Below are 14,418 nucleotides of genomic sequence, written 5' to 3'. Positions count from 1 at the left end.
TGGCATCATATTCACTTTTTACCAAACTTTCAAATTAGATAATTGCGACTTGAACATTGAAGGAAGGATTTTGGAAACTATCTATTTCTACAACTGACTCGTCATAAAATAATTATAGGCTTTTGCTCCTTATGTTAAATTTAAAGTTCTGAATTATTGATATCTTCAAACAACCCACTACACGGTTCCTTTTGCAGTTCTTTTCCCCACAGAACACACATTGAAAATGATACCATTTTGAAGCATAAGCGTTTCATTTACAAAAACAGTGAATGTTGAACTTGTGTATGATTTAGATAAACACATATATCAAAATGGTAATGATTGCCTGGTGTTCATATAGATTATCTTTTTCTTTTAGAAATTCAAAGGTTTATATGTTGATGAAACAGTTACTACTCAATTAAAAAAACATTATCTAATACAGATTTTGTTCATGAAATGCTGACTCAATCCCTCCATAACAAATTTTTTTTTTTGAATGTTATCTAAGATGTGGGATTTTATTTATGATATATATCTTAGAAAACTTTATCTAATACAGATTTTGTTTATGTTCATATATACCCACCATCCTGCTGTCAAACCAGGGGGTATAGGAATGGGGGCAAACGAATGCAAACAAAATTATAAGTATCAATGGCATAGCAGATAGAAACAAGAGGAAGAACAAAGAAAGACAACTCTGTTATATCGCTAAATTTGTAATGGTGCACTGGTCAAGTTTACTAAATACTTTTCTTTATATTCAATTAGAATTCATGTAAACAACAGATAGATATAATACCTATATTTGTAGCATGCTAACAAAATTGTATTATACCATACTACGAGTAATGCTGCGAGTGTCATTGCTTACCTGAGTTATCGAAAGTGCTATAATTAATTTGTTAATCCAGGTAATCCAAATTAGACTTTAATTTGACCATATAAGAGTGCAGGGGCCATAAGATTTCCATCTGGCATACTTTAACTCCTTTGATTTAAAGAATTGCTGCACTCCAGCTTTCACGGGTTAGACAGACAGATCCCCGGTAATAATACTAAGCAAGTAGATATCCCACTGCATTGTCACCAGCATTGGTAGGGCAGGATTATTTATTTAAAGGCTTCAAGATAGAAATTCATATAAAGCTGATTGTTCATATTTCAATGACTTTCCCAGGAGTGTTTTTATTGACCAAGTTTTTAAAAAGTTTACTGGGCTCAAAGAAGAAAGAAAGAAATATTGACAGGCAACTTCTTTTCAGTTTTCATATCTATTTATTCAACCTAAGATGTAAATATACATTCTATGTAAACAAATGTTAAAGTGCCAACGGACAATGGACCCTCTTTCAATTGCCAAGAAGATTTTTAGGTACTAAATAAATCTAAAACCTCTCAATGCGCGGTACTTCAAGTACTAAGATCTCCAAACCGGCTTTTCATATGAAATCCTTTTGGCATCTTATGAGGAAAATTGGCTTCTTTTGTATGTGCGTGTGCAGAAGCTAATACATCATGCTGAACTCAGCTAATTGTTATCCTCGGAGAGTGTGATAATTGAAATCACAAACACCAGGCATGTGTGGCATTGTAAAAAATGAATTTGTTGATGTTGCAACTCCTTCACTTCTACATTTACATCTTTATACAAGAAAGCAAAGAATAAACAAAACTGCAATGCTCTTCAAATTCACTGAAATGCTTTGTGATAAAAATGTGTACATGTATTGTTATAGATAGATGAGAGAAAGAGAGAGAATTCCATTTATTTGCAGTTTATGACATCACAACAATGTTTTGTCAAGGGTGTTCTCCGTTTCTGAAATGAGGTCAAACACAGCAGGTGACATTTTTTTTTAGATTTAAGAAGCCCCAAGGAAATCTATTGGGTAACTTTAACCTTAGGTCAGTCCCGGGTACATCTTTTAAAACCTGAAAGATTTTGTTAAGTCACCTGTGTCTGGTGATCTTTTGTAATCTGTATTTCCAACCCTTATGTGGCATGCATTGATCATTAACATTTGGACAGTTTGATTTAACAAAATTCATATAGCATGTAGATTCCTTAAAATCAGTCCACGGTAATGAGAAATTTATGAAATTCATTGCCTCTGGGTTAGAGACTCAGGTTCCTACGTTGATAATGAAGTTGAAAATATTTTTGATGCGGGATGTGTCAAAAAATTTGAAAGTTATGTCCCTTGGGTCAGGGGGTGGCTATATGGATCATATTGTGAGAAAACATTAAAAATCTTTTTTAAATATTCTTCTTTATATTCCTGATCATCTGTTGTATTCACTGAAATTTATTAAATCTTGGTAAGTACTCCTTTTTTAGCTCAAGTGAGCTTTTCTCATCGCATGTTGTCCGTCGTCTGTCCGTCTGTAAACTTTTTACATTTTCGACTTCTTCTCCAGAACCTCTGGGCCAATTTCAATCAAACTTGGCCAAAAGCATCCTTGGGTGAAGGGCTTTCAAGTTTGTTCAAATGAAGGGCCATGTCCCTTTCAAAGGGGAGATAATAACAAAAATGCAAAAATAGGGTGGGGTCATTTAAAAATCTTCTTCTCAAGAACCACTGAGCCAGAAAAGCTGAGATTTACATGAAAGCTTCCTGACATAATGCAGATTGAAGTTCGTTAAAATCATGGCCCCCAGAGGTATGATGGGGCCACAATAGGGGATCAAAGTTTTACATACAAATATATAGGGAACATCTTTAAAAATTCTCTTCTCAAGAACCACTGAGCCAGAAAAGCTGATATTTACATGAAAGCTTTCTGACATAGTGCAGATTCAAGTTTGTTGAAATCATGGCCCCCGGGGGTATGATGGGGCCACAATAGGGGATCAAAGTTTTACATACAAATATAGGGAAAATCTTGAAAAATCTTCTTCTTAAGAAACACTCAGCCAGAAGAGCTGAAATTTACATGAAAGCTTTCTGACACAGTGCTGATTCAAGTTTGTTCAAATCTTGTTCCCTGGGGTTAGGTTGGGGCCACAATAGGGGATCAAAGTTTTACATACAAATATATAGGGAAAATCTTTAAAAATCTTCTTCTCATGAACCATTGGGCCAAAGAAGTTGACATTTACATGAAAGCTTTCTGACTTAGTGCAGATTCAAGTTTGTAAAAACCATGGCCTCAAGGGGTAGGTTAGGGCAACAATAGGGACAAAAGTCTAACATGCAAATATACATGGAAAGTCTTCAGATAAGGGCCAAGGTGACTCAGGTGAGCAATGTGGCCCATGGGCCTCTTGTTACTTCTGAATATCTATCAAACAAATGAAGAGCTTAATGATATTTCCTGCAAACAACCTGTAGGTGTAATACAAGAACCCCCGTGTCTGTTTACCTGTCCATTCTGTGTGTGTAATACCCAGGTGACCACCACCGTGTCTGTTTACCTGTCCATTCTGTGTGTGTAATACCCAGGTGACCATTAAGGCCCATAGGCGTCTTGTTTTATGAAACTGAAATCGTAGACTAAGATTGAAGTTAAGCAGGTTTCTTAGTTTTACGTTTTTGGAATTCACTTCAGATTTCAGTGCTCCTAACTGCAAAGTTTCCCAAAGTGTATTCCCGATGTTCATGGCCAAAACTAGTCTGTGATTATTAATACTTTGTTAATTATTTTGTAACCTGTTAGCTAAGCAGGCATTAGGAGTCAGTTGATACCACAATCTGTCTGTTACTTAGGGGTTAGAAGATGCCGGGCGTAAATCCTCTTGTTACGTTTGAAGTGTCTGTAAGTCAGTCATTGACTTGTGGCTTATACAGATTGGTTTATAGTATGGCTACTCTTTGAGATATTTGCTATCAATTTTTTTTTTCACTATAGTAAACTTTTGTTGCAAAAATGCAGTTGTAGTAAATAATGAATTCTTATGTATCCTGTGATGAATCGGCCGGATTGCTTCCCAAAAATTCTTAATATATCTTAGTTTATAAAATTTACAGGACTGCACTATTCTCATTATAGCTTTTCGAATGGATTAGAGTAATTCACATTATCACTTTATAAGGGTTCTATTCGTACGCCCCACCTCCAAGTAATAAATGTACTTGTGCTTCAAATTTAAGCATGCACTGCAAGAATTCTAATGCAATGCAGTTTTTATTTTCATTGTAACTAACATTACCTTAATTCAAAATTATAATCACAAAGATGATAGTTTCTCATCAATTTCGGTATTCTAATGTAGACTGGCTATTTCTCTTGCAATTTTTCTATCAGAAAAGAAGAAGTGCAGGCTTGGACGAAATTTCTATTCATGCCAGAGATTTATCTTTTGTACACATGACTCCAAAAAAAAATAATTCTTTTTCCAAAGCTGCACTCTGGTTCGTGAAGCATTTACCGAAAGAAAAAGAAGGGGAAAAAAGAAAATAAAGTGTAACCTAATTAAGAAGTTGTCTTATCATGCACCTCAAATGACAGTGAATATTAGAAAACCAGTAGAATGTGTGGAACATGATCTCTAACTTATTTAATATCAGTGATTTTTTTACAAGGGTCCTGTGGCTTTCAAATTGGGGAAAATTGTCGACATTTCAGTCAAATTGGGAAAAATCAATTTTATCGTAAATAAGCTTTAAAATCATATCAAACATTATATTATCTTTATTTTACACATCTGATTTTCTTTAACCCTCTACAATTTTCAACTACTCTATCCAAATCATCATTATCATAACTCTTTGTTAAATCTTATGTATATATATAATTTACATTGAATGTTTATTTTTTTCAAATACGTTTTCCTTTCATAATTTCAGTATTGGGAAAAATGCAAGCTAAATTGGGAAAAAATTGGCAATTTTTAGGAGGGGAAAGGGCCGAAATTCGGACCCAAAATGGGCCTAAAAAAATCACTGAATATAAAATAAGATATAGCTTTTCATTAATGCTTTAAAGTTTACAATGTTTATAGGGACCAAAAGGGGCAGTTATCCTACATAGTCCTCTGACTTAAACCATCAGTAAGACTTCTTAGTGTTAGTAAGTGAAATGTTAATAAATAATTGTGATAATCATAATCTGACTTGATATTCTCAGTGAATTTATGGAAGCAATAACTAACACATTGTATGCACAGGTTTCTTGAAGGCATTTTAATTAAGAAAAAAAAAAAGAAACATTTTTCTTGTTACCTTTTGATGATTCTGGAGTCATCTATGCCCCATATTTTTCAAAACAATTTATGTTCTCATCAATAAACAGTGTGTATATGTCTAATATTATCCTCGTGCTGCTCCCAGGAGTTTTTTATGCAGTGTCAATAAACAAAAGTGATGAGAAAAAACAAGATAGGAAACAATCGATAAGAAAACTCCATCATGAAAACAGAATGATCTTTGATCCGGGTATCATTGTATTGTGTATCTCGGGTTTAAGAATGGCAAGTATAGATTCGGATTGATTGAGGTGGTATTGGTGCTCACTAAATCAATAGTATTTTTTTATGCAATGTGTGGTTTTATGTTTTGTGTGTGTAGAACTTCATTGTTTCATACAAATGATGAATCCATTCTTTCTAATTGATTTTAGCCCCAAAACAATAGCAGGAAGATTCACATTAAATATATATATATAATTATATTACCCCAAAATACATGCTGTGTTATATTGGGTCCAGGTAGCAACAAATTTTTGTTTAACTAACCAAATTTATTTGATGATTCACGGCAGTCAGAATTGATCAATTTGTAAATTAATTAATTCTTCAAATATTGAAATAACAATTATATAGAATATTGATTTGTTTTGATAGTGGTATTTTTAACAATTCATTCATATGAAAATAACAAACCCCAGAGTATACTTAACAGATTTTTCAGATTATCAGAATGATCTTCACAAGTACGGGATTGGAGTGGTACGTAAGCTTCAAAGAAAATCTTGACTTACCTAATGTTGAGCTCTGTGCAGTATCACGTTCTATTCCCATTCTACAGATGTGTAAACTTACAGCCGATACACCTCGTTCTTTTTCTAATTGATCAAAATTGAATGCGATTTCTAAGCATGATGTTAATGAGCACTGATGAAAATTGATTTCTCCGTGTGTGGATTGGTAGAAGGTTGTCATATCGCTGCTTAAATGACTTACACTTTTAACTGGCAGCCTATTTGTCAGTCTGTCAGTTCCACACTTATAACAATTTGACCGGTTGATTAAATAGGATGTTTTTAACTACTATTGTTATGGAAGGGGGAGGGAGGGGGGGGGGGGGGGGTAATACCTTTGGATAAGTGTCCAATGGGCTATAGTAGTGGCTGGTGTAGCATGAAGGGCAAGTTCAAAAAGATAATAAAACTTAGTTTCATGTACCATTAAATGGATCTGATGGAGTAACTCCAGGAACAAACTAACTTGTGTGACTAGTCCTGAATGGCTGCAGTGCTAGCTACTATTTAATCAGAGCAACTTTCTTCCAAGTGAAAAATAATCAGTTATTATTTGAATTATTTTATTTTTTCAATTCTTGGAAATCTTTCTTAGATACATGTACCATTCGTTGTGATATTAAAAGTCATCACTTTTAGCTGGGTTTAAGTGAGCTTCCGTCAGCTGGTTTTGTATATGACATCTGTCTGTCTGTCTGTCTGATGTAAATTTTTCACATGTTCATTTCTTCTCAAGAAAATATTCCATGACGTACCAGATAGCGTTTTACATAGGAATGTATGTCAAGGCCCATAAGGGTACAATATGTGAAATTAACTTCCAAGCATCCACATGTAGTGTCAAATTCCATTTACGAATTCTTTTCTGTTGTTTTGAATTCTTTTAATACAGCATACAATTTATTGATACTTATTTTGAAAGAAATGTGGACTATTATATACCTTTCTTCTCTTGATTTAAATATGTATAGTAATTAGGTGGTACAGACAGGAGAATGAGTCCATTATGTGAGGTGCTTCCTTTAAAATTAATCTCAACTTTTTTTCATGGACCTCGTTTAAATTATAAAGGTTATTCTTATTTGGGAAGGAAGTATGTCCTGTACAGCCTAATTACTATACATAGAAAAAAAGAAACTAAGGAAAGGGAGATAATGATCCGATTTCCTATTAAAGTATATATCAATAAATTGTATGTTGTAAAAACAACAGAAAATAATTTGTAAATGAAATTCCTGTTCATTGCATATAATTTGTGAAAAATAATGCACAAGAATTATTTAGTAATGATTTCTTTGAAAACCTCTGGTAGATTTTTTATTTTTATGAAGTGGCATGCAATCATCCTTTATGGGGGTTATGGTATTTAAGTATATATCTTAAAATTTGCTACAAGTATTTAATGATCATCGATGCATTTCAGAAGATATCACATGTTGGTGCCTGATACCCATTACATTGCTTATGAGACATGTAATTGCAAAGTGGACTGAATTGGACTGCTAAAACTACGATTTCAATCCAGTGTTTTCATGGTTGTCTGCCCTGAATCATACCTGCCCTTTTCATTTTTGACATCAAATGTTTTGACTGCAACAGATGGCAGTCACGGTCACTGTATATTTCCAATCCTGCCAGTTAATTGTATTCTTATAGGACAAACATTACAGAAATAGTCATCCTTAACGAATGTCACTTAAATGTATGGATCTGTTTGATTTCCAGATACTTGTAACATGTATTAACTTATATATACAATAAATCAAAGTTTACTATTCTGACATGTTTACTTGTAGTGGGTTGCTATCTTTATCTAGATCTAAAAAAAGAAGAATGATTCAAAGGTAAATTAAGTCAACAAACTGAAAAATTTGGATTCTTAATTGAAACTGAATGAGGTATTTAAAAAAACAAGATTAATACTGTAAATTCCTAAATATGCGCGAGAAATTTACTATCGCGTAATTTCACGAATTAAAATTATGAGCTTTTATTTTGATATTGCTTAAATACATGTAAAAATTCTTAATCAACATGCAGAGCACTCACGAATTTATGCTCCTGCGATTTGACGTTGACGAGTCATTTTGCCGTATTAAGTACTGGCATAAACTAAGGCATCTACAGTGCATTAATTGTCCAGAGAGCTTCATGAACTTCAATATGGAAAGTCTGGTCTTAGGAGTATATGTGTGTGATTTCTGCAGTATTGAATGATGTAACAACAGTCCTCAAACGAAGCCATAAAGAAAAGAGGTGTTAGTAACCAGGGTCATTTAGAAAATTAATAATCTCCAAGGAGTAAAATGAAAACTTGAAAGAAGATATAGTATCTTTGTTAAGAGGGAAATTATCCTTCAGAAGTTTGCAGCCAGACTCTCTTGGTTCTGTAACTTAAGCAAGGGAATAATTATGTATGTCACATAGATTTCAAGATTACTGAGACATTGTGTATATAGAAGGCTTTCATTCTGAGAGGTTCAAACCATTTCAGTTCCTATGATACTTTGAGCTTCGAAATTTTTCACACTATGTCTCTGAGTGTAGAATGGCATCATACTGTAGAAAGTGTGGGCGTATTATGGTGCACAATTGAGTCGGAATTCTTTATTAAGGGTCTCTAATGGTATCAAAAATATTGTTATCAGGGAAGTGAAAGTGAATTAGTATTGAACATTAAAATCCTGTGGAATTTAGCTCCCAGGTTTTCTAAATAGGGTGAATTCAATTCAGACTGATCATGTTTAATTCATTTATTGATTAATTGAAAACTTTGATAGTAAACACATCAGTAGCATATATGCATGTCTCATCCACATCTATTGCATTAAAATTGAATTGATGCTTCAAGTTACTTGTATATGTACTATTGCGACTGCATACAGGATTATTTTCACTCCGTGTTATTTTCGCCTTTCTACACTTGCTGGCGGTTTCGCTCCATTTAAAATTCGCCCAGACCCAGTTGCATTAAAAGAGAAATAAGAAAGAAAACAGTTTCACCCAGTCTTAAAATTGTCCAGGTGAAAGGCAAAAATAAAACAGGGGGGGGGGGCAGATATTTCCTTGTTTACACTAATTTTGCCTAAAAATTTGAAGGTTTTAAAACATCTGTTTCATATAAGTAATCACCCCCACCCACCCTCTCCATTTTTCCGGCCACTCAAGATTAAGACGAACATATCAATCACTTTTTGGCACAGTGGCAAATGAGTAAAATCTTGTGGTCGGTCATTGAAATCTAAAAGAACGGTCAAATAAAGTACAAGGTATATAACAGTCAAATAAAGTATACCAGTTACATTAAAGTATTGAAGAAGTGCTTCTCTATCTTGTGGTGAATACAGGAACAGGCATGCCTTTGTTTTTAATTCATCATGGTGGCCTTCGATTATCAGAATTTGGAGTACATCCATTTAATCAACACTTGGACACAGTACTTATTTGTGTGTGTTTCAGGATAATTGCTAATAAAAATAGCGTAAACATGGTATTTTCTGCATGTTGTTAATTATACACAAGTCTGCATTATAGCTTGGGTTTTATTTCAATCTGCTTTGCTAATATGTGTATACATTAACTTTGAATTACAATATACAGATTTGGAAAATATTTATGTGAACAGTTATTTTCTACATATTTAGTTTAAATTAAATTTCCTCCACTAGCAAATATCCATGTATCGTGAAAATGATGATTCACTGAAGCACCAATCAAATTAGAATTAGATCCTTTGATCCACTCCTGTCCTATGTGTAACAATCATAGGTGAGCGGATCAAAAGATCTAACTTTGATTAGATTGAAAGTATACCTGATATATAATGTGGATGTTCTTTCTATCACTGGTAAAGGGTAGCTTACCCCTTTTCACAAAAAATGAATATTTCCCGTTTCGCAGATTAGAATTTCTCTAAACTGGCCCAGAAAATGGTTGATTTCAGTAGGAGTCCCAAAATCTGGCATTCAAATAAGGAATATATAAGCAAACCCATAATATGTTTACCTTGATCCAAAATTGCTTTGTGGTATATGATAGGAGTGTGAAGTTGGCATAAAATTGCAAAAATGCCAAAATCAATGATAAATTCAGCCGCCCCCCCCCCCCCCCCCCCCCCCCCCCCAAAGAAAAAAACCATACAGCTCATGTGTCAAGCATATTCATATTGAAATGCATTTTTCATCTTCTTCTATCAACCTTTTGAAAAAAGACAGGAAAAGTCTTATTCATGACGTAATAGTGCTATCAAATAAGCAATAAATTTCATTTTAATAGTTGATAGATGGTATACGTCTTGGCAGATATTCAACTTATTTAAAACACAGATCAAGCTTAATTCGAGACACATTTAAACAGAAAATTTTGGGGCCTACAATATTGTACCTTGTGCTTTCAAAAATTCTCAACATGAAATTGCATTAGCATAAATGCTTTTTATATATATTTTAAGTTATCTTCTATTATTATCAAAGTCCAACAATCTATATATTATTAATGATCAATGATCAGTCATTTGTACGATTCTTCTGAGATATTGTAATCTGAGAAGAGTTGTCTCTGACTCTCCCCCCCCCCCCCCCCCCCCCCTCATCTCCATCTCCCCCCCCCTTTTTTTTTTTGGTTGTAGTTCATGCCTGCATTCTCCGAAACTTTCCTTAAAAGCTGGAAATGGATATAACGCTGGCATTACCTTATGATGGTGCAATATTACTACCTGTTCACCAGTCGAGAAAAGTCAAGGCTATATACTAAAGAATGTAACAATGACAATCTTTTATGCTATTATTAATTACTTAGAAAATTATCTTGCTCATTGTTAGTATTAAGTCTAATCAAACATTTTCCATCTGTTGATTATTTCCCACAGTTTTTATTTATCTATACATTATCATCAAAAACTGAAACTGTTGCCAAAAACCCCAAGGCTAATGGTGTCTCACAGCTGAAGTATGTTGTGGGGGGCACATTCTTGACTTGGCCCAATGTTCCATCAGTTTCTCTACAATTTTCTTGTCTCTCCGAGTACTGTTTCCCAATAATTATGGGCCATGTCTTTCATATCAAATTGATTTTTGGTTCTAGTTTGCAGATAAGGATAATGGCTTAGAATCATCTCATGTCATTTGTCCCTTGAGAAGAATGATTTTTGAAAGACAACAAAACTTAACATATAGAAGTCATGATGATCAAGATATGATTATTTTCCACATTGTACACTGACCCAGTATAAACATTTAAGGCCATGTTGTAGTGTATCTTTAGTTATATAGTATGAGATGATACCTGCTTTGTAGATTTCATTCACCTCACTGGATGTGAAATTTACTTTCAAAAAAGGAATTAAAGAATTAATTGGTTTATTTTTATCTAATGATAAAGTTGACAACAAGTGAACGCATACTTTATATTTTTAACAACAAAATCAAAATTTACATATTAGAATTACAATGTCAATATTCATGAGTGTATAAACATTATGGTTATCCATGAGTGTATAAACATTATGCGTATCAACAACACTATCTTTTGACAAATCAACATTTTGATGCCCACAAGAACTTGTGAAATCATAATTAGCAGTATGGTTATGCATATTCTTTTACAAAATCACAAGAAATCGCTACAATGAGCAAAAGAAAACGACCACATGAAGTTGTTCATACAATGACTAGAAGTTACACAATGAGGTGCGCTGAGTTTTGTATGGAAAAGAATAAGTAATGTAGAATGCAGGAGACCTCGGTAAAAATCGGACTAAATTGGTGAATACATGCGAGCCTCTCTTGATGCTGAGTCCAGGTCTATTGGTAGATGGGTTTGGGTTTTGATCTATGCAGATGGCTTATGCCAGGGAATGAGATTTTTATGAATCTTATTGCTTACCAGAGCATTAATTAATCCTTGGCATCAACTGTGCAAATCAAAACATTGCATATGGAGACTTGGACCACTGACCGGAGGAACATGCATTTCCTCCTGCCAATTGTATTCTACTTAATCACAGCAGCAGGCTGAAGCAGTTGACAGAAGTGTAGTTTTGAGAAGATACAATTGACAACTGATGATTTCATGGGGAATTCAAAGCCCATTAAACAAGGCTGAGAGGAGATCTGAGTTCCTGATAGGCTACTCTAATCACAAACCTTGGACTGTCTGTTATTTTAAGGAGTCAGATGAATGTAGCGAAATATGAATTGGCCTATGAAAAATGTTCTTACTTTATGTATAATATACAAAATGAACAAGAATTTGTAGTATATTGGCCAGAAAGGGATATTTATAAAACTAAGAACAGAAGGTGTTTTTATTTTAACTCGGTAAGTTTTTTACTAGAGGTACTTGATCAGAAGAGTCAGTCTATGTTGAGTTGACAGGCACGAATTGTATGGATATACAAGGCTGATGATCCATGACTGAGAACGAGACGTAATGGGTGTTGGATATATGGTATTCCTCCTTGTATAAGCTTTAGGTGATAATGAAGTAATTATTGATAGGCAAGGACAAAAATAGAATGAAATAATTTTATGTGTATAGCAGTCTTGTTTGACATTATGGATAAGTTTACCAAAATTTGTGCTTGCGTATTATGATGTCATCAGTTTTGGAGGATGGTGATAAGGATTCATAGAAATGCAATATGGTGATCCGGAAAGTCGGATTACACTGTGTACAATCAACGGTGTTGAACATAATGGAGAGCACATGTATTATTACTATTAAAAATAACTTAATCACATCAAGTTGGATCATCAGATCAAAGGAGACACGGTGATCTGTGCCTGTAAACGAGACGTGATCCAACTCTTCAGATCAATTTATTGTAGTAATGGTAAATTATTTATGTACCCCTCAATATGTTGTTTTAAGTACTGATACATGTTTTTAAGATTAATGAATGTATTCCTAATTATCAAAAACAACGAACATAAAGTGAAATTTTTTTTTTGTGTACAGAGTTTGATTGATCACTTTCCTCAAAACCGTGCAATGTGATGTCATCAGTTTTAGAGTCGAAGATGTTATCACTACAATGTGGGGTGATCCGGAAAGTAAGATCACACACTCTGTGAATTTAACATTATCAAAACACAATTATTGATGGGTATATAAAAGTATTATATGACTTCATAGTATGTACCGTTTTCTGTGCTTGTGTATTGTTCAGAACATACATTATAGTTGATTGATTGATTGTTTGTTTAACATCCCACTCAAGAATTTTTCACTCATATATGGAGACTGCCGGTGAAGGGCTGCAAAATTTAGGCCTATAATGCTCGGTGCTTATGGCCATTGAGCAGGGAGGGATCTTTATCGTGCCACACCTGCTGTGACATGGGACCTCGCTTTTTGTGGTCTCATCCGAAGGACCGTCCCATTTAGTCGCCTCTTACGACATCAAAGCAAGGGGTACTGAGGACCTATTCTACCCGGATCCCTACGGGACATTATAGTTGATTTAATGTATAAATAGTAGGTATATATTTATGTAAATGAACTCGCAGCTTATTTACATATCTAATTACACTTACTATTTATATATTAAGATCCAACATCTGTGTTGATATGCATAGCTTGTATATGTTACTATATACCGGCCTGAATTTAATTGATATACATAGCTTGTATATGTTACTATATACCGGCCTGAATTTAATTGATATACATAGCTTGTATATGTTACTATATACTGACCTGAATTTAATTGATATACATAGCTTGTATATGTTACTATATACTGACCTGAATTTAATTGATATACATAGCTTGTATATGTTACTATATACTGGCCTGAATTTAATTGATATACATAGCTTGTATATGTTACTATATACTGACCTGAATTTAATTGATATACATAGCTTGTATATGTTACTATATACTGGCCTGAATTTAATTGATGTGCATAGCTTGTATATGTTACTATATACTGACCTGAATTTAATTGATATGCATAGCTTGTATATGTTACTATATACTGGCCTGAATTTAATTGATATACATAGCTTGTATATGTTACTATATACCGGCCTGAATTTAATTGATGTGCATAGCTTGTATATGTTACTATATACCGGCCTGAATTTAATTGATGTGCATAGCTTGTATATGTTACTATATACTGGCCTGAATTTAATTGATGTGCATAGCTTGTATATGTTACCATATACTGACCTGAATTTAATTTTGTAATACATGTACACTCAAATAAGTTTCATCAAATGATACAGACAAGTCCATTCATATTACTGGGGGAAAATCCCAACTTTTTTAATAGTATGAAAGGTAGAGGATCTGTGAAAAGAGTATTGTTTCAGAAATCATTTCTTTAAGTGAAGATAGGGTTGCGTGGCTTCGATGTGTCTGTTGGGAGTCATATGGCATCCAAAGTTTCATTAAAATCTAACTAATGTCAAAAATATGCAAGTAAAACTTTGAAATTCTCTAATCTCAAAAACATGCCATGAGGACGATTGATAGATCTTTAAGTCAAAGCATCACATGTAA

The 14,418-nt window shown here is 33.7% G+C and overlaps 2 protein-coding genes across 6 annotated transcripts in view; one reads left to right on the top strand and one right to left on the bottom strand.

Annotated features, from left to right (window-relative positions):
* Nucleotides 1–14,418, top strand: part of LOC125668281 (trafficking protein particle complex subunit 13-like) — a 66,327-nt gene that overhangs the window by 29,494 nt on the left and 22,415 nt on the right. Inside the window, exon 1 of one of the 3 annotated variants that reach the window (XM_048902207.2) lies at nucleotides 10,579–10,664. The exons of 1 other annotated variant lie outside the window; for it this stretch is intronic. In XM_048902207.2, coding sequence (XP_048758164.2) covers nucleotides 10,601–10,664 — 64 coding nt within the window. In that variant the 5' untranslated portion in view covers nucleotides 10,579–10,600. Of the gene's footprint in view, nucleotides 1–10,578; nucleotides 10,665–12,925; nucleotides 12,960–14,418 lie in introns of those variants that run through there. One more of the 3 variants, XM_048902209.2, reaches the window with a different exon arrangement.
* LOC125668280 (sodium-dependent organic anion transporter-like) overlaps nucleotides 1–14,418 on the bottom strand; it is a 30,831-nt gene that overhangs the window by 10,948 nt on the left and 5,465 nt on the right. Inside the window, exon 1 of one of the 3 annotated variants that reach the window (XM_048902205.2) lies at nucleotides 5,908–6,150. The exons of 1 other annotated variant lie outside the window; for it this stretch is intronic. The gene's annotated coding sequence lies outside the window, so the exon portion shown is untranslated. Of the gene's footprint in view, nucleotides 1–859; nucleotides 1,323–5,907; nucleotides 6,151–14,418 lie in introns of those variants that run through there. One more of the 3 variants, XM_048902204.2, reaches the window with a different exon arrangement.

Source organism: Ostrea edulis, chromosome 4, assembly GCF_947568905.1.
Source record: "Ostrea edulis chromosome 4, xbOstEdul1.1, whole genome shotgun sequence".
Classification (NCBI taxonomy): domain Eukaryota; kingdom Metazoa; phylum Mollusca; class Bivalvia; order Ostreida; family Ostreidae; genus Ostrea; species Ostrea edulis.
The sequence above is the reverse complement of the archived record's forward strand: the minus strand, read 5'-3'. Positions and strand labels throughout refer to the sequence as shown.